The following is a 26,810-nucleotide window of genomic DNA, read 5'->3' as shown; positions in this document are numbered from 1 at the left end:
TGTGTGTATTTATATATACATAATAATTATACACAGTACACAGACATATATTATGTAAACACAAACTTTTATTTTAGATGCGATTAATCGATTTGACAGAACTAACCGCTTAATATAATACAGAGCTTCACAGTAATAAAAAGGAAAATAACAGTGTTAAACTTTCATAAATTATGAAACAACTTAAATTTCAGTTGTAATGCAGCTCTACAGAAGAAAATATTGTCATTATTCAGCCCATTTTATTTCAGTGTTGATTCAGTTAATTTCAATAACAATATCAATGTTGCAAAGTTCATGAAGTTCATCAATTATGAAATTCATTTAATTAAGCTGTAAAGCAGCTCTACAGAAAGCAATAGTGTATTTATTCAGATCAATTTATTTCAGTGTGGATGTTAGCAGCATTGTGGTGGCTCACATGTTCTTCAAAAAAAACTTTTTAATCATATTACATATTCCTAATTAGCGTTACAATAGAGACTTCAGTGTGATTTTTCAGTAAAATGTGCTAATTTAATTAAGCCAAAATTATAATTTTTATGTGGTCTGGAAGGAATTTTTGCCATATTTTTGTCTGATGTTTTTTTTATTAAAAATATTAAATTACAAAGTAACATGGGTAAAAACTGCCGACTAACAATTTATTTTTGTTAAATGTCATTTTAAACTGTCCAAACTAACAGATCAAACTTGTATTCAAAAGAGCAAACTGCAATAGTTGCTAAAGTAGGATTGGTCAGCAGCAAGTGGGGCTTAGCGAGGGGTCTATCATGATTACAATCTGCTCAAAAAATGCATATTTACTGTTGTAAAGGAGATGAGAGAGCTACTGATGTAATGTTCCTGTTAGGAACACATTCTCGGATGAGTCAGATGCACAGCTTGACGATTCGGGGAGGGCTGCGGGTGCATTCCGTTTGATTAGACTGTTGGTTGGTTACTGGCCCACACCACGCATTGCCTTTACCAGAGTCCAAGGACAATAGGAGGCCTTTCAGAGCTGTGGGAAAAGAAAATGATTCAGCATTGCCGCAGTGGATCCTTCAGGTTTTTTGACAGGTCTTGTGGAGTTGTATTAGGGTATTGTGAATGCCGCCCACTGAAGGTCTGTGAGTGTTTGCAAGTAACTCGGCAGGTGGAGAGCAGTGTCTCTGCATATATCTGCAGCTCCAGACTGTTGTCCATGCTCTGTTGCATACAGCTCCATCTGCTCTGATCAGTGAGTGCAGCAGTATTACAAAAGCAATGAATTTTCTATGCATACCTTTCCTTTTTTCCACTCCATTTTTATCTAAAATATCACAACTTGATCTTCCAGCAAAATATACTACTTAAAAAAACAAAAACAATTGGCAAGTGCATTGGCTTTCTAGCATTAATATTATGTATAGCAACATTTTAGTTAAAGGAATAGTTCACCCAAAAAAAGTCTGTCATTGTTTTCTTACTCTCATTCCAAACCCATCAGACTTTTATTCATATTCAAAACACAAATGAAGAGAATTCTGTCCCTCCATTGAAAGTCTATTCACACAAAAATTTTGACCGTTCAAAATGCTCATAAAGACATTGTAAAGGAAATCCATATGAATTGAGCGGTTTAATCCAAGTCTTCTGAAGAGACACAATCGCTTACAGTTGAGCTTCCGTTTACCATAATTGAGTGTTCGCTGATCAATGTTTATATGGGAACAAAAGCCTAAATTAAATCTGTTCATCATATAAAGCAATCAAATCTCTTCAGAAGTTTTGAATTAAATGGTGCTGCCTTCTGCCATCGGTGTATGAATGGGTGAATGTGAGGCAATATGTAAAGCGCTTTGGATGGCCATAGGTCTGTTGAAAGCACTATATAAATGCAGTCCATTTTTGTCAATTGAATGCCTGGCTTTCGGTGTCATTCACTTCCAGTTATGTTTAGCTGTACAAAACAGCTTATGCTGCTTGATAAACTGATATTTCTTATCATACTGTTTATTATCGTAATTATTAACCCACTGGTTTGTAGCGCAAATAGTTTTACCATTTACTGCACTTTTATTCTTCTAGTTATTTACCTATAGCGGCTAATGAATGAAGCACATTCACAAAAAAATTGCTTACTTCCATGTTGTGAAATAAGGGGGATATGGACTCTTGTTTGTTGTTTAGAGTCTGTACAAACGTTTAACTCTTTCTTTCTTTCTTTCTTTCTTTCTCCATGCGCAGTGAAGAACACATGCGCACCCTCAGAGTTTGCATGTGCGAACGGTCAGTGTGTTCCTGGGCGTTGGCGTTGTGACGGAGAACCTGAGTGTCCAGATGGATCAGATGAGGCTGATGCCACCTGCAGTAAGTCACATCACATCATAAAACTCTTACTGGTTTTGTGTCATTTCTTGGTTTAATTGTTTGCTTAAAGCAGTGGTTCTTAACCTTTTGGACTCCAAGGCCCCCTTTTGTCTGAGACAATATTCAAAGGTCTTATTATATGTAGGCTATATACCTCTGGTAGTCCTGTTGTAATAAATAAATACACTCAAAACTCTTTTTTAGCATTTTTCAGTTTTCTAGTTCAGTCATGAAACTGTAGAGGGCGCAGGCTGATAGGTCCTTTACATGCAATCTGCAAGCAATCACATCATTACCGCATGGTACAAGCTGATTGGCATCTGCTGATTCTGCAGCCAATGAGATTGCTTGCTCAACAATTTAAATAGTCTTGTTCAGTGTTTGCTGTAAGCTAGTCCTGCAGCACGCTATAAGAGTTCCTCTGAAAGCCTCCAGCTCCACCTGCCTAGACCTGCTATGGGATTTATGTATATCTATTCATGCAGCAGCAGCAGATCTTACATGCTCACTGAATCATGTTTGTGTATCTGATTGCAATAGCAAATCCATACTTGTTCTGAAGCAGCATTATGCATATCAAATCTAGTCTGCCAAGACCAAATACATTAACATTACAATGTTCATGAACTAGGGGTTGCACTGGCTAGTTACTTTAATGCTGTTCAATGACAGAAGAAGCTTGACATTGACTAGTCGCTGATCATGGACTATAAAGGGCGCAACAGGATAAGAAATCTTTGAGGTCCACTTTTATGCTCCGTTTCCAACAGTTAAAATGACAAATAAATACATACTCCGAGATTATGTCATCTGTATGCTCAAAATTGTTAGGGTGAATACATTTTAAACAGCTTATTGTACACGTAAGTTAATCGCCGTTCTAAACTATTACTATACTAAAGTATCTCACACATCACGCTCATATTGCGCGTGCACAGAAACTTTCAGTTGAGCAGAAATGTATTGTCAACACAATATAACGACCAAAAGACAAAAGAACTGATAATAATAGGCTGTCATGTAGGATCAATAGCCTTGTGGGCAGCACTGTGCCATGTGCCGTATTGTGCACAAGGCAACCCGTGTTCCAGTCTCAGCTCGAGGTTCAGGCTTATTTGTACGTTAATGATGTCATCAGTGACTAGTCGACTCGACTTTCATCACGTAAATGTCGACTTTAAAAAATCTGAAGCCGTTCAACCCCTATCATGAACATACCAAAACTACTCCGTGGGTTGTCATGATTTAACTCAATTTAAATAATACCCATTGGGGAAGTTTGCAGGGGCCGCTGGTTGAGAATTTATGATTTAAATGACTGTTACAATTTCAATTTAAGTATACTATCAATAGCATCTGTGATATTCTGCAAAAGAAAATCATTTTAAACCCTCAAAAAGTCAAAAAACAAGCACATTGTGTTTACAGAGTCGCTCTAATGGAAGTCAACGGGGCAAATGTATCCACATAATAATAGTTCCAGCTTTAATAGGATCCCATAGATACATTTCAACAGCTTCAGTTACATGTTTTTTTTGTGCAGAAGAGTTAATATACATGCTGTAATATTAATACAAGCTCCACATTTCAGTTGTTTAACCCTCTAGAATGCCTTATTCATTATGACTCATCCATAATGCATTACTGTGAAATGTGGGACGAGTCTTTTTTTTTTTCTTTGTAAATTATAGAACTTGCATTGAACCCAGAACATTCCTTTAGGCTTCTAATATTAAGCACTGCTATAAACTGCACCTGAAGTCAAGTTACTCTCTCCGTTTAAACACAGTCACTGATTGGCCACCCAGCATGTTTGTTTTGCAGCAACATGATTGCGTTTGTCTGATGTTTGATTCGATTCATTTATCCAGTAAATGTTCTTTCCTCTCTGTGGGAAAATTAAATGTGAATAGCTTCACTTCACTTAAGTGAATAGCTTCCCTTAAACTCTATGTACTCATGGCTTTGCGACGTAGTCATGGCTGAAAATCAGAGAATTTAGAAGCATTGCTCCTTTTCAATGTGTTTTGTGCCTGTGGATCAAATTATAGGAGTGTTATTTTATTCAGCAGAAGTTATTTCTAAGCTCACCAGGGCAGCTCATCTAGTATTTAATTATATTTTCACCTTCTGCCATCGCGTGTGCACTTTTCTCATAAATGATTCAGTCGCCATCCCCAACCAGTTCAGAAAATGTGTTCAGGGATGATGTTCAGTGGGAAGACATGAGAGACATCTACAGAATGTGCTGTTTATGCTAGAGTTCCCATTAAAGATAAATGAGTCCACAACTAAATTCTGCCCTAACACAAAACTTCTGATAAAACAGAGAAAAGAGAACGACTTTTAGTTTATGTCCTGCGGATTGTTTCGTCATTTGGTATGTTTGTCCATTCTTCCTTTTAAGTATGTAAATATGTAATACAGAATTATAAACATGGTATTGGACCATTTTCTACTGGCATCCCTCAGGGCTCAAATTTAGGACCCTTACTTTTTAGCCTTTATTTATTCCTGCTTGGACAACTTTTACGATGACATGGTCAAAGTGAGGCTGTCTCATTGCTCACTAAATGTATTTCTGAGATAAAATCATGGATGGACTATAATTTTCAGGAGTAAACTTATTTTTACCGTTAGTTATGTGAGGCAAAAGTAGTTACAACGAAGGATAAACTGAAATTCATGGCATTTCAACTCAACTTCTGCTCACCTATTTGAAGGCTGCTATTGGATCATTCAGGGTAAACGTCATATTATGCTACTACACATTACACTACGGAGAGTTCTGCCTTGAGAACAAATGGTGCAACCGAAAAAAGTAGAGTAAGTTACAAACTATCTAGTAGTTACTAAGCCTCTAGTGTGGACTTTACGTTCCAATTTAAGAAAGAACTTATGACCAACTGGTGCAACCCTACCCAGCTCCATAAGGCTGGCCAAACACTCTGTACTTGAGTTTCAGAAGAAGTTAAGGAATCGAGGAGTGATCTTTGATTCTTCATTGACATTTGACCCTCATGTACAAAATGTTGTAAAGCCTTTTATTAGATATTGCAAATTGCATCCCATGCGATCACTTTCAGTTGCAAAAAAGTTCATTAATATATTAGTTTTTTTTTCTTGCATTGATTATTGTAATGCGCTTACTACCGGGGTTTCTAAGCATACGCTAAATAAGCTACAGTATGTTCAAGATTTTTGAGCTAGAGATCATATTACTCCTATTTTGAGTTGATTTTAACATTCTTATGCTCACATACAAAGCTCTTCATGGACTGGTATTTATCTCAGGTTTTAACATCTTGTATTCCTAACCGAAGTCTTCGTTCTTCTCAGCATGGTCTGTTGGTTGCCCATCATACACAGATTTGTCCCATGGGTGACCGCTTGTGGAACCAACTTCCAGTTGAAATTCGAGAGCATTCCAGTCTCTTGGAATTTTTAAAACATCTTTTAAATTTTTTTAGCTTACTGCTATTTGTGGCAACATTGTTGAATTCTTGTTGTTTAAATACACTAGTGTACTACTGTTGATATATTTAGTATTTTCCTAGTATTTTTGTGAAGTGCTTTGAGAAGCTTTTTGAGAAAATAGTTACCGGTAATGTAGTTCCAACTCTGAATATATCAGCTCAAAGCCATTGTAAATGCATACCTGTTACCACGCATCAGCCAAATTCCATATTGATGTGCCGAGTTGCTGCATGGCTTGCCAGCTGTAAACAGTTTAATGAATTAATGAACCAGGCAGACAAACTACAGTCTTTACACTGAACATCTGTGACTCAAAATCTAATTTAACCTCTTAAACTCTGCGGACCCTGTACCTCATATGTGGTACCATTTGAAAGCTTAGAGTCTCTACTTTCTGGAGACATGCATCACTTTGGCATTTGTTTTACACAAAGTAACTTATTTACACTAAATTACTCTGGGACCATTTCCATCTGGATTTGGCCTACCCAAATTGAAAAGCTTCCCATACCAACATACAGTGGTTTAAATACAAAATGTTGGTGTCATTTTACAGGAAACCCTTTGAAGTTACATAAAACACTGCTAAAAGTGATAAACATGTAGGCATATGTTGTCTGAGCTGTAATAATCCTCCCAAAAAGAGAGGCTTTTTGATTTTCTTTGGTTATAAATACATTTTTGACAGTGTGTAACTCAGGCCCTGTGTGCTCTAGCACCCTGCAGATAGTTTGGGCAGTTTCCACTAGATTCCAGAAAATACTGGAAAAAAGATTTTTGTCCGGATTATGTATGCAAGATTTATTCAAATTAATCTGAATGGAGGAATAGGACCTTTTTTATGTAATTTCCGCCTTCCGGAACCAAAAATGGTCTCAGAGCTTAAGTGTTTAACAATAGAAGAAGACAAATGATTTAGGATCACAACAACGAAATGTTATGAAAAAATAAAATATGCACAATTCTGAACTATTTCTATGGTTAACATGGACGGTACCAACATCAATATGACAGAAGACAATAAGACACCATGTCCAATAAAAAGTTGCATTTATTATTAATATTAATTGTTGTTGTTAGAGTATTATTATAAATAATAATAATATTAATGCTAATAATAAATGTAACTATTTATTGGATATGGTGTCTTGATGTCTTTTTATAATTTGTATATTGGTGCCTTTTTATTAAAGGTCCCATGGCATGAAATTTTCATTTTATGAGGTATTTCAACATTAATATGAGTTCCCCTAGCCTGAATATTGTCCCCAAGTGGATAGAAATGTTGATCGGTGTAAACCCGAGTTCTGGCTGTCTCTCTCTGCCTTTGAGAAAATGACAGGCCAGACGAGCCAATCCTGAAGTCTCCTGGTTTGACGTCCAAGCAGGAGCAGTTTCCTCCCTTTCCTCCGCCCAGAGAATCTGCCACACCCATGCAAACACTCGAGATCATTAACGTTACTTGTGAACGAGTGAACACTGGCAGTTTCTCAGTGTTTGGATGTACAAATGAAAAAATAAGTCTTTCTTCAGTTCCTTCTGATCTGTGATCATTGATTTCTTATGTGTAGCTTATTATTTATTATTTGTGGACACGCAGCGGCTTCTCTCTCTCCCGACAGAACGGTGTTTTCGTGTTTTCTATCTTGTGAGTCAGTGTTTTTGTACGTCCTTGTCGCGTCTATCTGTTCTAAAATGTGCATACAGTCTTTTCTGTTTAACATCAGCAGTCACATCTTTAGAGATAAACTTCACGCACGCCGAAGCTCGGCCTCCAACATCCCCGACCCCCAGTACTGCATCTGGCCCACAGCGGAGGCACCAAACGCGGCGTGAGATTAAGCAGAAGGGGGGTAAGCGTGAGGGTATCCAGCTAGGCTAGCCAGCTTTCCCCACAATAAACTGGATTACATTCGATTACAGCTGTTGTGTCTTTGTTTGCGCTGTGTAACGTTACTCAATGCGCGTCAATGACGCTATTCATATGATTGGAACATATCTAGAAATAATGCTATACTCAACACTTACTAACTCGTTCATCTCGCTGTAATGGTACATTGCATGTGTTACAAAGTTGGTAGAATAATGATGAAGAGGACTCGGTGTGACTGGGACTCGTGTTTATTCAGAACTCTCAGATACAAACACAATAAACTCGCGCTGACTGACAGCGCTCTCATAACTCAGTAGTTACTATAAATACCTTTGTTAGCAATCGCTTCGTCTCCGTGATGTCCGGTTCGCGAACGAATCATTCTTTTGAATCGGTTCTTTTTAGTGAACCGAACCAGTTCACCAAATCGGACTGAATCGTTCTAAACGGTTCGCGTCTCGAGTCAGCGCTGATCCATAATTTACTAAAGTTACTAACTTTCTGACATGAGTGACAGCCCCTCCGACTAGAAATAAACTAATAACCTGAAGTATATGCTAGTAACTACAACAGTTCACCCTGAACTGAGACATGCTGAGAGAACTGATGAGAAGTGAACTCAGGTCCATCCGTCTCTCTGGCAGACTCGTGCCTGCTCGTGCCTCGTTAAACCACGCCCCCTCCGCTCATTTAAAATGCAAAGATGTCAGCCAATCACAACAGTGGGCGTTTTTACTGAAGTCTCACAGCAGACACGCCTCTTGAAGCAGGGCAGTCAGCCACAGGGCAAACAGCAGTATAGAAAAAATGCCTTTTATTTCTAAATTATGACATTTTATGATGTAAAAATCATACTAATAATATAAGTACACCTCAGAAAACACTATAAAATAATAGAAAAATGCCATGCCATGGGACCTTTAAAGCATTACATCACTCAAGGCCATGTGTCAGTGATTGAACTTCATTCTTTGAATTATGCTTTTGGCCATATTACTTTTTCCAGCTTCATTTGTTTTAATGTGTTCAGCTGAGCACATGGGTACTCAGTAAATCAAAAATAATGTGTTTAGTCTACAGGCCTCTTATCGCTGTTTTGACAAGTGAAAAAATAGACACTGATTACATTTGATTTGAGGTGGCCAGTGTGTGTATTTTGTGAGTTGCACAATAAAACCATGGCTCTGTTTCCATGACTACAGCACACGGCATCTATAGGTGAGGAGTACAGCTGTGGAACATGAAACGTCATCTGAGATTGACTGCAGCTCAAATATTAGAGCTCCCTGCGGTATTTCTGCTCTTTCCGCTCCATGTCTGCATTAACTTCAGCAGAATCAGACAACCATGTTCATGTTAAATTTGTGTATGCCAGTAATGTGGATTTAAATAATAAGTCATTACATTAGCATATTATTGTGTTTATTTCTTTCATCAATATAGGCAACTGTTTATTTCATGAGTTTGTATGCTAATAGGATTTCATAATCTTTAAGAAGCATCTTCAACAGAAATGCCAAACAAAAGAGTCTTCTACTGCATTTAATGGAGTAAATAATGAAGGCACATTTCAGCAACTGCCCTTTTAATGGATTCACAAAGTAAGACTGATAGTAATGCTCTGTGTAAAAACCATTACTGATAGGCAAGATAAGAACTTATTAGGGATGCTGTTTATTTGGAAGTCTGTTCATTTGCATAAATAGTTGTTATGCATTAGACTTATTATGTAGGATGTTTATTTGATGTTACTACATTTTAGTTATAACCTAGACTTACAAATACGGAACATATAAGTAATTTGTCATTATGATACTTCATTTACAGGTTTCTAGTCCAACTTTTTAATGATAGTTTTTATATACTTTTATATTCTTACCAAAATATAGAAGTATATATACATTTTAATATATAAAGAGAAAAATATTTAGTGAAATATCATAAATAACTATTTTTTTACAAAATTAAATTGCCTTTTTTTATTTAAATGTGGGGTAAGTGCTTTTTGATAACCGATGTTGAGAACCAAAAGTGTCTCACCCCTATTTTGATAGCTTCACCCCACACATACGTACACAACACAGACAACAACTATGGCGGAATCTGCTGTTCCAGCAGGCCGAGAATATGATGTCATCATTAAGTGAAAGCAATGTGTGTTACCATGGTAATCCAGTGTGAATGTTCAATGAAAAAGTCATCCATTCCATTCCATCCCAAAAACACAAACAGTTCTCATGAACAACTCGATAGCATGAGCACGAACATTACAATTATGACAAGATTAGAGGGTTATATCAATCACGAAAAGAGGAACCTAAGGAAACAAACATATATTAGGAGTATATTGTATTACTTTTCGGACACAATTTGGGAGCTGACGCTTGAAACAGACATTGAAGGAGGTTTAGACACTCGGGTGTGGAAATTAATGGGTCTTTATCATTGTTGAAGTGAACGACCAAACGATTGCAAATGGACAAACAAGCGAACATGACACATGAGCATATTCAAGCAAAAGCCAGCATATATTAGGTCTGTGAAACAAAACAAAATCAATGTTACTCGCCTATTTAGAAGAAATAAAGCAACCTCGGCGTCCGATTGCAGGCCTTAGCGCGCCTTGAGTTCTCTCCAGCGCTGGAAAGCTGATACTTCTTGCCTGATCGTAAGCCTTCTTTTGTTCCATAGACATTTTCCAAATTTGTTTTTTATCTGCCATCTCTCTCTTTCTGTCGTCGCTCGGCTAATGTCCGTCCTTTGTCGTGTCTTTTGAATAATGACGTGCACTGAGTGCTCTCTTCTCCCCATCATTAGTAGACACGCCACTTACTGCTGATTGGCTACACGTTTGTTTTGGTACTCGGCCCAAGACACTTTTCTAAAGCATTTTTGAAATATCACTTCCCCACCTTTAAAGAAAAAGCTGTAAATAATTACTTTGCATTAAATATTTTCTACCTATTGTTAAAGCAGCACTAGGTAACTTTTCAACCTTTATAATATATTTTCAAGACTCTTGTGATGATACATCGACTTACAATAGGTTGAATGACACGTCTGCCATAGCCTGACGGGGTCTGTATCGTTTTTAATCGTACATTTAAACTTCGGGTTTCGGGTAGTAACCCGAGAACAAAAAGAACTACAAAATTCGACTGCTTTACGGCATATATGTCACTTCCACCGCCACCCCCACTTCCTTAAATTCGGACGTGCGAGCCCGAGCCCAACTATCGTTTGTTTGCCGAATGTTATAGTCATGGCCAAAGCAGCACAGAAAAATAAGAAAGCAAAGGTTTTGTCGGTGGAAAGCAAAAAGAGGAAACGAGAAAGTGATCGGATTAAAGGCAGGACGAGGATCAACATTGGGCCAGCGTTTGCTCGTTGGCGTGAGCTGAAGGAGGAGGGGCTACATTCTTGCAAGTAAATACATAAGACGTACAAAATCATATTTTAGGATACCTAACATGTCTGTGATATTTGTTTATTTGTCTTGCCTCAAGCTATAATGCAAATCGATTTTTCAAATTTGCAGATTCATCTATGGTAGCTTGATATTATAATATTGACAATATATGGTTATTATCTACCACTCAAACATTGAACTGAAGTATCATATAGATTCTGTAAAACGGGAACCAATAGACTAGGCTACTATAATGACGCTGGCTTGTAAACGTGAGCATCGCGATCATTTGGCGTTTGAAAAAAATAAAACCCATGAAATTATATTCATATGACATGCTGAAACATATGCCACTGTACCTGGGATGAAGACATTTCACACGCGATGCAAGCAGAACACCTGCATGTGAACTCCCTGACAGAGTAACTACAGTAGTAGAGGACAATACTGTTTACCAACTGTAGGGGGACCCCGAGAGCAAAACTACCTAGTGCTGCTTTAATGTTAAATGTATATGATGTATATATGTAAATGTATATCTGTAAAATAAACCTTTTTGACAAAATTTCTTCCAAATTTCAATTTAAAATATTGTCATTTAAAGGATTTATTTGCAGAAAATTATTTTGCAAAAAAATATTTTGCAGTGGTCTCTTATTTTTTTCCATAGATAGATAGATGGATGGATGGATGGATGGATGGAGCATGTGTGGTGTATGCCATACACTGAATGATATGTACTAGTACGAGACAAAGACACTGAGTATAAAAATGCACCAGTTACTCTGTTGTATGATTTAAATGTCATATATGCTGTTTCGACATTTGTGTTAGGAAATAACTGTGGCAGTGATTGGTCAGTGAAATGGTATAAAAGAGAGGGTTACGATTGGGATTGTTTGATGTACAGCTGGCATCTGGAACTTCTTGACATGAGATATTTCTTGCAAAGAAAGATGACCTACAACAACACTCATAACAACTGAATAATTGGATCTTTTAGACATATTTTCCCCAAAAGCACAATGATTGCACTGAACCTGTGTAGCATAACAAAACCTCATTCATCTTTGAATTGTCTTGCTGCCATAAACAATGAAGCATGTACTTTGTCCAGCAATATCTCAGAGGCTTTGTTTAGTGTTTTGCCTCAAACTACTTTCTTCGGCATTCAGGTCTTGTCAAAAAATCATTATGAGATGGCAACCCAGAGATTGTGCCCAGAGCTGTTCAACATCCTCAGAGTTTCACCTTGTCCAAACCAGGCTTTCTGCAATCTGTTTGTCCAAAGTAAACGCAAAACTTATTATGTTAAAGCTGCACTATGTAACTTTTCCGTCTGCTAGAGGTTGCCTATTTAAAACAAAGGCGTCGTTTGATGATGCCAAGTTTGAGCGCAGAATCCTAGGACATGTGGTCTTGACCTCACAGCCGGTGGGAAAGAATCGGGATAGGACTCGGGCAGAAATCAGAATAAAACCGGAAACCGAGGGTAACGCAGATATGACGCAATTGAGAGGCGACACCCTCACACGTTTTCTCGCGATTTACAAATATTTGGAAACATTTGGGATATTGTAAGTACTCAACTGAACAAAATATATAACACTGGCCTGAATTTGGAAAATTGCTATAAAATTTTATTTTATATTTTGGCTGTCAGTCATAAATAATATTAATAAACTACCGAAAAGTCCAAAGTTTGCAATAATTTTAAATGTTTTTGAAATAAATCTTTTATGCTCACCAAGGCTGCATTTATTTAATCAAAAATACAATCAAAACTGTAATATTGTGAAATATTATTCCAATTTAAAAGAACTGTTTTCTATTTTTATATACATTTCAATATATTTGAAAATGTAATTCCTGTGACTAATTTTATTTGTCTGAAAGAAGAATGTCATATACACCTAGGATGTCTTGAGGGTGAGTAAATCATGGGCTAATTTTCCTTTTTGGGTGAACTAAACCTTTAATAATTTAGATCAAATAAATGTACCCTTGTTGAGCACAATAAATAAATACATACTGTACATGCATACATTTGTAATTATTCCAAACTTTTGACCAGTCGTGTACACATAATATTTTTGAAAGCAAGAATGTGTCCTGGGTGAATGTTTCCACTGATTCTGTACTTGTATGAATTGTGCCGATGGCAAGACGTTATCTTATTATGAAATTTACACACGGGCCAGGGGACATGATTAATTACATTAATTTACCACGTTATTTTTACGCACTAAATTAGTGTTAAATTGACAGCCCTGATGTTTTAATAGTCAGAATCTTGTAATTAATTCCTTAATATCTAAATTAAGTTCATTGCTTAATTTCTGCATTTTTTAAAGTATGGTCGCTGATGCTTATCTTCCATTATGATGGCCATAAGCCAAGCTTTACATACATAAAAGTTACAGCATGAGTACACACACACACACACACACACACACACACACACACACACACACACACACACACACACACACACACACACACACACACACACACACACACACACACACACACACACACACACACACACACACACACACACACACACACACACACACACACACACACACACACACACACGGTTTTCATGCTGGAGTAACCTTGCACTCTCACATTAGTGAACGCTATTCTGGATGTCTTGTTTAAAAATGAATGATGCTTCCATGTTCAGCACATCTAACATTTTCCTATTGCAGTGAAACACAGGAATTATAAAAGCCGGTTTAACAGCTTTTAAAAGGAAAGGCTAAGCATTCATAAGGAAAGCATTAGTGGCTGAAGGCTGAGAATGTTTGTGATCTCTACCGTCAAAATACAGCACAACCAGGGCTTTGCTGCCCCACTTTATGTAATTGACTGCCATATGCTGTCCAATATGTTTAGTAAATCACTGCTGGACTAGTACATGAAATCTTTTTCTTCAGTACATCGAAGCCTGACCGGCTGTAACATTACCCAGTTATTATCAAAGGATTATTACTAGTTCACCGATCCGTCTAGGAAGTGAACTATAATGCTAGCTGAACTAAAGCAGTGCTTAAATAATTTATTTTTTGCTCTCTGTCTCTTTAATTTGGCCCACATCTAGAAATAACGTCTCGGTTACGTATGTAACCCTCGTTCCCTGAAGGAGGGAACGGAGACGTACGTCGGAACTGACCGACGAATTGGGATCTGTTTCAGAGACCAATCTACTTCGAGTGTATTAAAAACGAGCCAATGGACATTGGCATGCGGTGCACGCATTCCACGCACCGCCCCGCATTGCGGGTATAAATACGGAAGTGGAAGTACCGCATATTGTTTTCAACTGAGGAGCCGAGAAGAGTGGCTCGGGCCTTCAGCTGAAGCACAGCACCTGGCGACGGGACGTACGTCTCCGTTCCCTCCTTCAGGGAACGAGGGTTACATACGTAACCGAGACGTTCCCTTTCAGTCGGTCACGTTCGACGTACGTCGGAACTGACCGACGAATTGGGATCCCTACCAAAACGCCAGGGATGCTGGCCCTTCCAGCGCCCTGCCTGAGCTCGCTGGACCACTCCTAAGTTGGAGTGGGAGTCAGGGCTCCCGGCAGGGAAGGACAGTCACTGCTGTTCCTGCAAGACCCACTCAGCGTGACTATTGGATAACGCTGGGAAAGCGTGCCCGTCTCGGGAGATGGTACGCTGCGGAGCCACATCCTTCAATGGAAGGAGAGGTGGAAATACGCATCAGGACTAACCTAACCTAGGGTAGTGCAACTATGGAAAATCTCTGGGGTGGACCCAACCTGATCCCAGGGGGGGGAAGAACACATCCCAGAGATGACAGAGCGGGCTCTGTCGAGGGAAAGACACGGGGCTAACCGAGCAGGGTAGCAGATACCGTGGAGAATACACATATGGGGTAGCCGTGAGGGGACCGCAACATATGGAACCCAGCCTACACACACGTTCCACAAGCATACGGGTGCAGGCCTGGCGCCAGACGGCCGCAACGTCTGGCACCGCAGGGGTGACGGAGGAACTCACAGGGTTAGCCGTTCCCGGGGAACACAACTGGAGCAAGAATAGACGCACGTATCCGGCCCGGAGGCGGGAGTGGCGTTGCAAGCCGACACTAGAACGGGTACTTAGCGCTACTGGCCCTGGGAGGCGAGGATGCGGGAAGATACCGGCTCTACACGGAGGCTATAAAATCTAGCGAACGTGTTAGGTGTCGCCCAGCCCGCAGCTCTACAAATGTCTGTCAGCGAGGCACCTTGAGCCAGCGCCCAGGATGAAGCAACACTCCTTGTTGAGTGAGCCCGCACCCCGAACGGGCAAGGTACGTCTTGGGACTGGTAAGCCAAGACAATGGCATCCACTATCCAGTGGGCCAACCTCTGCTTGGAGACAGCCTTTCCCTTCTGCTGACCTCCGTAACAGACGAAGAGCTGCTGTGAGGATCTGAAGCTTTGTGTCCGGTCAACGTAAGCGCGAAGAGCGCGGACGGGACATAAAGCTAGGGCTGGGTCTGCCTCCTCCGAAGGCAGCGCTTGCAGGTTCACTACCTGGTCCCGGAAGGGAGTGGTAGGAACCTTGGGCACATATCCAGGCCGGGGTCTCAGGACAACGTGAGAGTTGGCCGGCCCGAATTCTAGGCACGATTCGTCGACCGAAAGCGCATGCAGGTCCCCTACCCTCTTGATTGAGGCCAATGCGGTCAGGAGGACTGTCTTCACGGACAGGATTTTTAGCTCGACTGACTGCAAAGGCTCAAATGGAGGACCCTGGAGTGCTCTAAGCACCAGGGCTAAGTCCCAAGAGGGTAACGAGGTAGAACGAGGAGGATTTTAGTCTCCTCGCACCTCTGAGGAACCTGACGATTAAGTCGTGCCTACCTACGGATTTACCGTCTACTGCATCGTGATACGCCGCTATTGCAGCGACGTACACTTTGAGGGTGGAGGGAGACAGCCGCCGCTCCAACCCATCCTGCAGGAAGGAAAGCACGACGTAATCGAACACTTCCGGGGGTCTTCCTGGCGGGAAGAGCACCAACGACGAACAGGTTCCACTTCAGAGCATAGAGGCGCCTCGTAGAGGGGGCTCTAGCTGAAGCGATGATGTCTACCACAGCTTGCGGTAGGCCATCTAGAACCTCCGCGTCCCGTCCAGGGACCAGACATGGAGTTTCCAGAGGTCTGGACGCGGGTGCCATAGAGTGCCCCGTCCCTGAGAAAGAAGGTCCTTCCTCAGGGGAATCGGCCAGGGAGGGGCTGTCGCGAGGAGTGTGAGTTCGGGGAACCAGGTCCGGTTGGGCCAATAGGGCGCAACTAACAAGACCTGCTCCTCGTCCTCCCTGACCTTGCACAGGGTCTGTGCAAGAAGGCTCACTGGGGGAAACGCATATTTGCGTAGGTCCCGGGGCCAGCTGTGCGCCAGTGCATCTATGCCTAAGGTACCTCCGGTCAGGGAGTAGTACCACTGGCAATGGGTCGACTCCGGGGAAGCAAACAGGACTACCTGCGCAACCCCAAAGTGGTCCCATATCAGCTGGACGCTCCGGGGGTGGAGTCGCCATTCGTCCGGAGGTGTCGACTGGCCAGAGAGCTCGTCGGCTGTCTGGTTCAGCGCACCTGGAAAGTGAATAGCACGAAGTGACCTCACAAACTTCTGACTCCACAGGAGGAGATGGCGGGCGAGCCGGAGCATGCAACGGGAGCGTAGACCACCCTGACGGTTGATGTACGCAACGGCCGCAGTGCTGTCCGAACGGACCAGTACGTGTTTGCCCTGGAGCGGTTTCTTGAACCGGGCCAGGGCAAGACGTACCGCCAGAAGCTCTAGGCAATTGATATGCCAACGTAGTTGGGGTCCCGTCCACAGTCCCGAACCTACGTGCCCGTTGTACGTGGCCCCCCAACCCGTGGAAGAGGCATCCGTGAAGACCACAGCATGCCTCGACACCTGTTCTAAGGACACACCGGCCCGGAGAAACGAGGGGTCAGACCACGGGTTGAAGGTTTGGCGACAGTAAGGAGTCACTGGGACCCGGTACTGACCGCTGTGCCACGCCCATCTCAGGACTCGGTCGTGTAACCAGCGTTGAAGCGGCCTCATATGAAGCCATCCGAGCGGCGTTACCGCGGCTGCGGATGCCATATGCCCCAGGAGCCTCTGAAAAAGTTTCAGTGGGGCCGCTGTCCTGCCATTGAACGTATTCAAGCAGTTCAACACTGACCGGACGCGCTCCGGAGTGAGGCGCGCCGTCCGGCTGACCGAATCCAGCTCCATACCGAGACAAGAGATCCTCTGCGTGGGACAGAGTTTGCTCTTCTCTCGGTTGACCCGAAGTCCCAACAGGCTGAGGTGACTGAGCACCATGTCCCTGTGTTCGCACAACTGCTCCCGAGACTGGGCGAGAATAAGCCAGTCGTCAAGATAGTTGAGTAAGCGAACGCCGCGTTCTCTGAGCGGAACAATGGCTGCCTCTACGCCTTTCGTGGAGACGCGAGGCGACAGGGACAGCCCGAAGGGCTTCAGGTCGATCGCTGCGAACCAATCTTGGGGACGGATGCACTGAAAATTGCGTTTCTGCATTAACATCTTGAACGGGAGCTTGTGCAGGGCCCGATTCAAAATGCGCAGGTCCAAGATTGGTCTTAACCCACCACCTTTCTTGGGTACAATGAAGTAGGGGCTGTAGAACCCCGACCTCATATCGGCTGGAGGAACCGGCTCGATCGCGCCCTTCGCCAGCAGGACATCGATCTCTGACCGCAAGACATGGGCATCCGAGCTCCACACTGAGGTGAAGAGGATGCCCCTGTACTTGGGAGGCCGGCGTGCGACGAATCGCATAGCCGAGTCTGATGGTACAGATGAGCCAGCATGACGGTCCGGGGAGGCCTTTTAGCCAGGCCCCCAGAGACCGAACAAGCGGGATCATCGGCACCACAGACGTACCCGGGGTGAGGCAGCGAGGTGGAGCACTCAGACCCGACTCGGGAGGCCCGGAGGCGGCCCGGAGTGTTGTCTGAGTACTCCAGGTGGGGCAGAGTGTGGGTGAGAAGGCCCGGGGGCGTCCTCGGTGCCCACACTGCTGCCCCCTGGCGAAGGGGGAGAGGGGAGGAAAGGAGTGGCAAGGCCCGGGGGCGTCGCACACTGCCAACCTGACCCTCTCAGAGCCCAGGGAGGGAGGAAACTGCTCTGAGAATGTGGGTACCGCTGGACTCCGGAGAGCCAGCGGCAGGACCGAACCGAAAAAATATTCTCCCCCCGGTCCTCCTCCGGGGGAGGGAGGGGTGCGGACACCTTCTCCCCGAGCAGCTTGCCATCTCGCTGGGCTGCCCGTTCCAGGGCCGCTCGCCCATGTGCTTGCTAGCGGACTCGCGGTATCCTGGACGGGTTGGGCACATCCCCTGCGCCCGGCCACCTGCTGCCCGGGTGGAGGCTGCTGCTTGGCTTAGCAGGGGCGGAGGCGGACGCAGGGGGGGCACCCTCGGCGACAAGCAGATGGAGGTGCTGCAGCCGACGACTGGGTGGAGGCAGCAGCTAGTCGTCGGGGCAGGATGTTTTTTTTTTTTTTTAAACCTCCATCCACTTCTGGGCCACCGAGAACTGCTGGGCGAGTTCTCGACAGCGTCGCCGAAGAGGCTAGCCTGACAGACAGGGGCGTTGAGGAACCGAACTCTGTCAGGCTCACGCATATCTGCCAGGTCTAGCCCCAGCTTCCTGGACCACTAACGTGGACATCGCCTGACCCAGGGAGCGTGCAGTGACTTCTGTCACCCGGAGAGCGAGGTCCATCACTGCACGCAGTTCCTGCATAACCCCTGAGTCAAGACTACCCTCGTGCATGCAGGAAAGAGGGTAGTGAGAGAGCGAAAAAATTCATACAGATTATGGCCCTTTTGGCGTTCCATATTTTGACACCAAAAGCTCCACACTGCTAAATTCTTCCAATGCACATCCAGGCAGCCACCCTGGAAGGCATGGCTGTCAACACTGAATCTGATTCAGCATGAGCACACACTATTATAGTGGGAAACTCAGCGTCATCATCTCCAGCGCATAACAGCCCTCTCTCCGATGCAGCAATTGACATCTGTCCTCTGCCAGAGCCACAAATGAAATGCTGGGTCCCCCCCTTTTTTTTTTTTTTTTAAAAAGGACCAGCAATCCCATCTGGGCTACCAGCAGGCATGAGAGACAGTGGGCGTGGCCGCCAGACTCGACGGCACACGGCACGCTGAACGCTCAAGCCCCTATTAAAGGGGCAGGACGAACAACGCGCCGACGTGGCCATGTCCCCATGAGAGAACATGAACCACCCACGAACAAAGTCTCAACATGCTCATGATGCGATAGAGGAGTGGGGGCCCGAAGAGATGTACCCGGCGGGGATGCCCCACTGTAATCCTCAGGTCACCAAGGCTTATTAACCAAAATAATCCTTTTCTGGAGCACCAGAAAAGAAACTAGATCAGGGAATAAGCAAAGGGACTCAACCCCGTTTGAGGTTTCATAGTCTGGACCGCGCATCTAGAGAGCGCCGAGTGACGCGCTGGGTTGCCGTGGCAACCCCCGCTGTCAGCCGGCGCTCGACGGCACACGGCGCGCTGAACGCTCAAGCCCTTACGAGAAAGGGGAGACGAACAACGCGCCGACGTGACCATGCTCTCCTGAGAGAGCATGAATCACCCACGAAAGCAATCTCACATGTTTATATGTGAGAGAGATCGTGGCCGTCAAATGAGGACAGGAAACAACCGCATCCAGAAACACACGGTTTGAATGACATCTTGAAAAAGACGCAGGGTCAAACCGTGTTGCTCTTTTAGTGATAGAGAGAAGAGAGAACCGCTCCAACAAGTGCCGAGGCACACAGGGGAATAGCCGCGGCTCACAGTGGTTTAAAGGTGCAAGCCCACTGTAAGCACTCAGAGGAAACGCCCAGCGAACCGACAGATTTCTTCTGCTCGCGACCACCGCTGTAAAGCGCCGTCACACCGACACTGGAACAGGTAAGCTGATCTTCTCGTAGAGACTCGTTTAGTTTGTGTAAACACACTCTTCGTAGGAACATGTAATGCTCGGCTCCGAAGTTGAAAGCAATATGCGGTACTTCCACTTCCGTATTTATACCCGCAATGCGGGGCGGTGCGTGGAATGCGTGCACCGCATGCCAATGTCCATTGGCTCGTTTTTAATACACTCGAAGTAGATTGGTCTCTGAAACAGATCCCAATTCGTCGGTCAGTTCCGACGTACGTCGAACGTGACCGACTGAAAGGGAACCTAGTTTGTTCCTCATTAACAATATGTAGTTAACAATGGAGCTAACAACAGTCAAGCTACTAGCGTTCTGTAAATGTTTAATTAAAGGAAAACTTAATTGTGTTAAAGACATTTTTTTGTACATACACTACCATTCAAAAGTTTTGGGTCAGTACAATTTTTTCACGTTTTGATTGGATCAAAAAGACTGTAAAACATTAATATTGTGAAATATTATTGCAATTTACTATACCTGTTTTCTATGTTAAAGGCACAAAATGTAAGATTTTTGGATTAAAATATCCTTAACATAACCCTTGATTAAAATCATACTCTCGTTACCCTTGATTTCCGATTTTGTAGAAACCATGGAAACACCAAAGACTCTTATATATATTACATGTTTTATTAGACAGGTGAGCAAGTGTTTGGACACATTTATCGTCTGAAAACTAATCATTGTTATATAGCTCAACACAGTTAGTCTTATTGTTTAAATCTCGTTTTCTTGATTTACCACGAGTACCATGTTTTACCATGCCTATATATATATATATATATATATATATATATATATATATATATATATATATATATATATAGCTTACTGCAGTGTGCAACAAGTGTCTCATTGTAGCCGCAGAGCGAACGCACAGAGTTGCATTATAACGTAACTTTCAACACATCAAATAATGTATCTAATATGATAAAACAGCGCATGACCGGAAGCGGAAGCAGTTGTCTTTGGCAAAATAAAAGCTCTGCAAAATCAAGGCATCATCAAGCTACGCCTTTGATTTGAATAAGTGACCTCTAGCAGCAAAAAATAACATATTGTGGCTTTAATATATTTTAAAATGTAATTTATTCCTGTGATGCAAAGCTGAATTTTCAGCATCTTTACTCCAGTCTTCAGAGTCACATGATCCTTCCGAAATCATTCTAATATGCTGATTTGCTGCTCAAGAAACATTTATTATTACTTTTTTCTCAGAGTTGTGAGTTCTAAACATGCAATTGCAAGTTATAAAGTCAGAATTGTGGGATATAAATTCGCAATTGGGAGAAAAAAAGCCTTTTTATTAATTTTATTGTTCTGTGACAACTTTAGGGTCTCTCCATCACACACTTATTCAGCCACCAAACTAAACTGTTATTTTATTCTCTTTGGTGTCGCTTGTGGCTTAGAAATGCTGCACTGCAGCTTTAAGTTAAAGATGACAGCATTCATGTTCTGGCACATGATATTCCTGTAGTCTATTTTCATATGGCAGCTCTCCTGACAGCAGAAATGACTATGAAGTGGGGATCAATTTAATGTGTTTAGAGACTAACGGCGATATTTGACTCTGCTGATTTGAGTGGAGTGAAGTTAAGAAGCCCTTCATCAAATAGCCATCAACAAAGCCAGATGTCTCTCCACCGCGACCTTTTCCCGACACCGCACTCTCTTACCTCACACCTCACTGCATACAGCACAAGTGTGAGGTCACATGGGACTGAAGGAAGCTTTTCTGACCTTGTTGTCATTTGTTCCACACATTTTCTCTCACTTACTCTCCTTCTCTTCCCTTTTCCCACTTTTAAGCAGATATAGAATATAGATGGCTTTCACACTGGCAGTTTACTCTGAAACAGAGCATGGTTCACACAAAAAATTGGCACTGAATCCGAGATAATCTGTTTGTGAACAGTAGTGTTGTTAACCACCACACAAAACACACAAATGCGTTGGGCCCCGCAGGCTTGGCTCCTTTTGGCTCCAAAATATCCTCGTAAAGTCACTGATATTGACTGAATAACTTGTGTTACTTTAATAAGGATTAATCTATATTTTATTTATAAAAAGAAAACTATGCTGTAATTTTACATTTGATTATGTTTGATTTCTTGCACTTTGTTCAGTTGTATTTATTTGTGCAACTGCTAATTTTGTTTTCTTTTTCTTATTTTATTACTGACTGTTTAATTGGCTGTATTATTGTTTGTAATATATTTTAGTAAGTTGTTTTTGCTGATATTTAAAACAAAACTAGTTCCTCGTGTAAGGCTTTTGATTTTTGTTTGTGGTATTCAGCTGTACCAAAATGTTTTGCATAAAGACAAAAAATATTTTCAAATCTAAATGTGTTAGATTTATTTATTTATTTCTTTTTTAACTTATTGCAATCGAAACTGGGAATAGATAGGAATCAGAATCCAGTCACTTAGAAAAAAGCAAATCGCATTGCAGAAATATGCAAACCTGCGTGAACTAAAAGAACGCTATTGGCTAGTAAATTTTTTTGTTTACTCGCCAGACTGATATACTGTTTTATTTATATTAGTCAAATTGATTAATCGTGAATCAGGTTGTCAGCTTTGCTCAAACTGATTTGTTGAAATCAAAACAGTGAAGATAATAGATGAGCGCCAGCCAATGAGATTGCCGTTTGCGCATTAGTCCCGCCCGGGTATCTTCTTCTTAAAAGCTGAATAATTCCAAATGAACTCTGTGGTTTTGACAGGAAAATTTAAAAAAATAATATGCTTTACATGTAGTGCATCGATTCTGCATGGTATGTAAGACTCTCTTTGCGTGTGTGAGAGAGAAGCACAGTGCTCTCAAAGCGATGGCGAGTTGTGCGCCTTCACACTAGAGTTTACGGTACGTCAGATACAGGTACGCGCCATTGAGCTGAACTGAACTAGACAGATTGACGGAGAGCAAAACCTTTGAGTGTTCAAAGAGTGAAAATCTATGCTCAACTTATTCTTAGCCTCTTAGACATACACTGGCGAGTAAAATCTAAGCATTTATTAGCCAATGGCTAATGATAGATATGGTTTAGTCACCCAGAGTGAAGATTTACTCGCAAATGCGAGTGATTTACTCGCATTGTAGAGGGTTGAAAAAGAAGAATTTTGCTCAGTCTGTTAATTATTGATTATAGCTAAAATTATCCTGTATCATTTTGAATATGAAAGACAATGGACAAAATCAAGACTCCTAAGAATCCAAGAAGGTGTACTATATCTTGTCTCAGCTGAAAGGAGCAAGAGGCAAAATATTGTCCAATTTTTGTCTGCTGTTATCCAGTTCAAAGTAAAATTAATACAATTTTTGTGATGACTTACCTAATGCTGTTAAATATCACTGTTTTGCAATTTAAAGTAAAATGCAATATTGGGGCGAGGGGTGAATGTCAAAGCAACTCGAACTCGCGTCCAAACTTGTTCAGCAAGTAAAGTAACCTGCGCATGCGTTTTAGCCAATGACGTCATTAGTTCCAAAAACACATAAGAGATAACAGTGGTGATGGATACGAGCGAGAGTGAGTGTGCAGTGTAATCTTGCAGAGGGAGTGCAATCAGAACGGCAAATGAATGGCTCGCAGACAGATTTCTCCTCGAAGGAGTTCATTCGCAAGCAGCAGAAAGCCGCCTTCATGTGACGTACATTCAGTAAACCCGTGTCGTTCTATCTGCTGCGTATAATAGCACTAAATTAATTTGAAAAAATCACAATAATGACCGCATAAATGAATGAATGCAAATGCACCAGGGTTTGATGCAATCAAGTTGAGTGTGAAACCAGACCAACCCCCTTAAACTGCTGTTTCAACAGAATTTTACACTATAATGCTTTAAACATTGTTCTCTCAAAAAAAAACATGTTGTCATAATGCCTGATGTATGACTTTCTTTCTTCTGCTGAACACAATATAAGATATTTAAAAATAAATGTTGTTTTTTTCATACAATGAAAGTCAGTGGAGTCCAATATTGTAAGTTGGGATGACATGAGGGTGAGTAAAGGATGAAGATAATTTTTGCAGCATTGCATGTGTTCTTCACAGATAAGTAAATCCCAGAATGTACTATGATAAAGAAAAGAAGTACAACCTGTTCAATAAAATACATAATTCACAGTGTTATTTTTTTTTTACACACAATTATAGCATTTATTAATATTTTGGTATCACTTTACATAAGGTCTCATTTGTTAGTCCGAGCAATACATTTGTTACAGTATTTATTAATCTTTGTTAATGTTAGTTAATAAAATTTAAGTCGTTCATTGTTTGTTCATGTTAGTTCACAGTGCATGAACTAATGTTAACAAATACAACCTTTGATATTAATTATGTTTTAGTAAATGTTGAAATGAACATTTTAATAAATGCTGTAGAAATATTGTTCATTCTTAGATCATGTTAACTAAAGTAGTTAACTAAAGTTAACAAATGAAACATTATTGTAAAGTGTTACCAGTATTTTTAACGTCTCGGTTACGTATGGTAACCCTCGTTCCCTGAAGGAGGGAACGGAGACGTACGTCGGACGTACCGACGAATTGGGATCACTTCTGGGAGCCCCTATCAGCTTCGAGCTATCTAGAACCGGCCAATGAACAATTGGCGTGCGAGATTTGCATCTCGCGCTCCGCCCCGCACTGTGGGTATAAACAGGAAGCGAGAGCGAATGCACGCTGTTTTTCACTGAGGAGCCAAACGTAGTGGCTCAACCTGCAGTGATGGTACAGCAACTGTGGCGACGGGACGTACGTCTCCGTTCCCTCCTTCAGGGAACGAGGGTTACCATACGTAACCGAGACGTTCCCATTCAGTCGGTCACGTTCGACGTACGTCGGACGTACCGACGAATTGGGATCCCTATGGAAAACGCCATAGTTACTACCACTTCCAGCGCCCAGCGATGAGCCCCTCAGACCCCGATCTGATGCGGGTGGGAAAGTTCACGCAGGGAGAGTCAAAGCTGCTGTTCCCCAAGACCCACTCAGCTGACTTTATTGGATAACACTGGGAAAGCGTGCCTGTGAAGGCAGCTGCGGAAGCCACATCATGCCCAGAGGGAGTTACCATGTGGAGAATACACGTATGGGCTGGCCGTGGGCAGAACAACATACGGAAGTCCCAGGGGTGGCCCCGGCCAATTAGGAGGGAGACAACACGTACCTGGGACGGCAGAGGGAACTCTGCCGAGGGAAAGACACAGGCTCGCCGTAGGGAGCCGTACCGTGGAAGAATACACATATGGGACCGCCGTGGGGGTCACTACATATGGAACCCAGCCTAACACAAGTTCCACCAATGCATACGAGTGTTAGACCTGGCGTCGAACGCTCCGCCACGTCCGACTGCCGCGGGTTGCGGAGGACTCAACAGGGTTCGCCGTTCCGGGGAACTCGACTGGAGCAAAATAAGCGCACGCATCCGTCTACCATAGGGGAGGGAATGGCGCAGCAAGCCGACACTAGAACGGGCACTTCGGTGTTACTGACTATGGGAAGTGAGCACACAGGAAGAAACCGGCTCTACACGGAGGCTATAGAATCTAGCGAACGTGTTAGGTGTCGCCCAGCCCGCAGCTCTACAAATATCTGTCAGCGAGGCACCACGAGCCAGCGCCCAGGAAGAGGCAACACCCCTAGTGGAGTGGGCTCTTAACCCGAGCGGGCAGGGCACGTCTTGGGACTGATAAGCCAAGACGATGGCATCCACTATCCAGTGGGCCATCCTCTGCTTGGAGACAGCCTTTCCCTTCTGCTGTCCTCCGTAACAGACGAAGAGCTGCTCTGAGGTCCTGAAGCTTTGCGTTCTGTCCACGTAAGTCCGGAGAGCACGGACGGGACAGAGAAAAGCTAGGGCTGGGTCTGCCTCCTCCGAAGGCAGCGCTTGCAGGCTCACCACTTGGTCCCGGAAGGGAGTAGTGGGAACCTTGGGCACATATCCAGGCCGGGGTCTCATGATCACATGAGAGTTACCGGGCCCGAATTTCAGGCACGATTCGGGTCCCCTACCCTCTTGATGAAGGGCCAACGCAGTCAGGAGTATTGTCTTTAACGACAGAACTTTCAACTCAGCTGACTGCAGAGGCTCAAAAGGTTCTCTCTGTAGTGCAGTTAGCACCAGAGTTAAGTCCCAAGAGGGTATGGAGGGAGGACGAGGTGGATTTAATCTCCTCGCTCCCCTAAGGAACCTGACGATCAGATTGTGCTTACCTAGAGATTTTCCATCTACGAGCTCATGATTAGCGGCGATAGCGGCGACATAGACTTTGAGGGTGGAGGGAGACAGCCTTCGCTCCAACCCATCTTGTAGAAAGGTAAGCATAGATGCGATCGAACATCTTCGGGGGTCTTCTCGGTGAGAAGAGCACCAATCGACGAACAGGTTCCACTTCAACGCATAGAGGCGCCTCGTAGAGGGGGCTCTAGCGGAAGTGATGGTGTCAACTACCGCTTGCGGTAGGTCACCTAGAGCCTCCGCGTCCCGTCCAGGGACCAGACATGGAGTTTCCAGAGGTCCGGACGCGGGTGCCATAGGGTGCCCCGTCTCTGAGTCAGGAGGTCCTGCCTCAGAGGAATGGGCCAGGGAGGTGCTGTCGCAAGGAGCACTAGTTCCGGGAACCAAGTCCGGTTGGGCCAATACGGAGCGACCAACAGGACCTG

At 43.0% G+C, this 26,810-nt stretch overlaps 1 protein-coding gene across 1 annotated transcript in view; it reads left to right on the top strand.

The window, feature by feature from the left end:
* The window catches only part of LOC307128389 (low-density lipoprotein receptor-related protein 8-like), a 133,866-nt gene that overhangs the window by 41,127 nt on the left and 65,929 nt on the right, over window positions 1–26,810 (top strand). The window contains exon 3 of the mRNA XM_079820218.1: window positions 2,212–2,334. Within this exon, the coding sequence (XP_079676344.1) occupies window positions 2,212–2,334 (123 nt within the window). The remainder of the gene's footprint in view (window positions 1–2,211; window positions 2,335–26,810) is intronic.

Source organism: Gobio gobio, assembly GCF_949357685.1.
Source record: "Gobio gobio genome assembly, chromosome: 6".
NCBI lineage: Eukaryota > Metazoa > Chordata > Actinopteri > Cypriniformes > Gobionidae > Gobio > Gobio gobio.
This window is presented reverse-complemented; position numbering and strand designations above follow the sequence as displayed.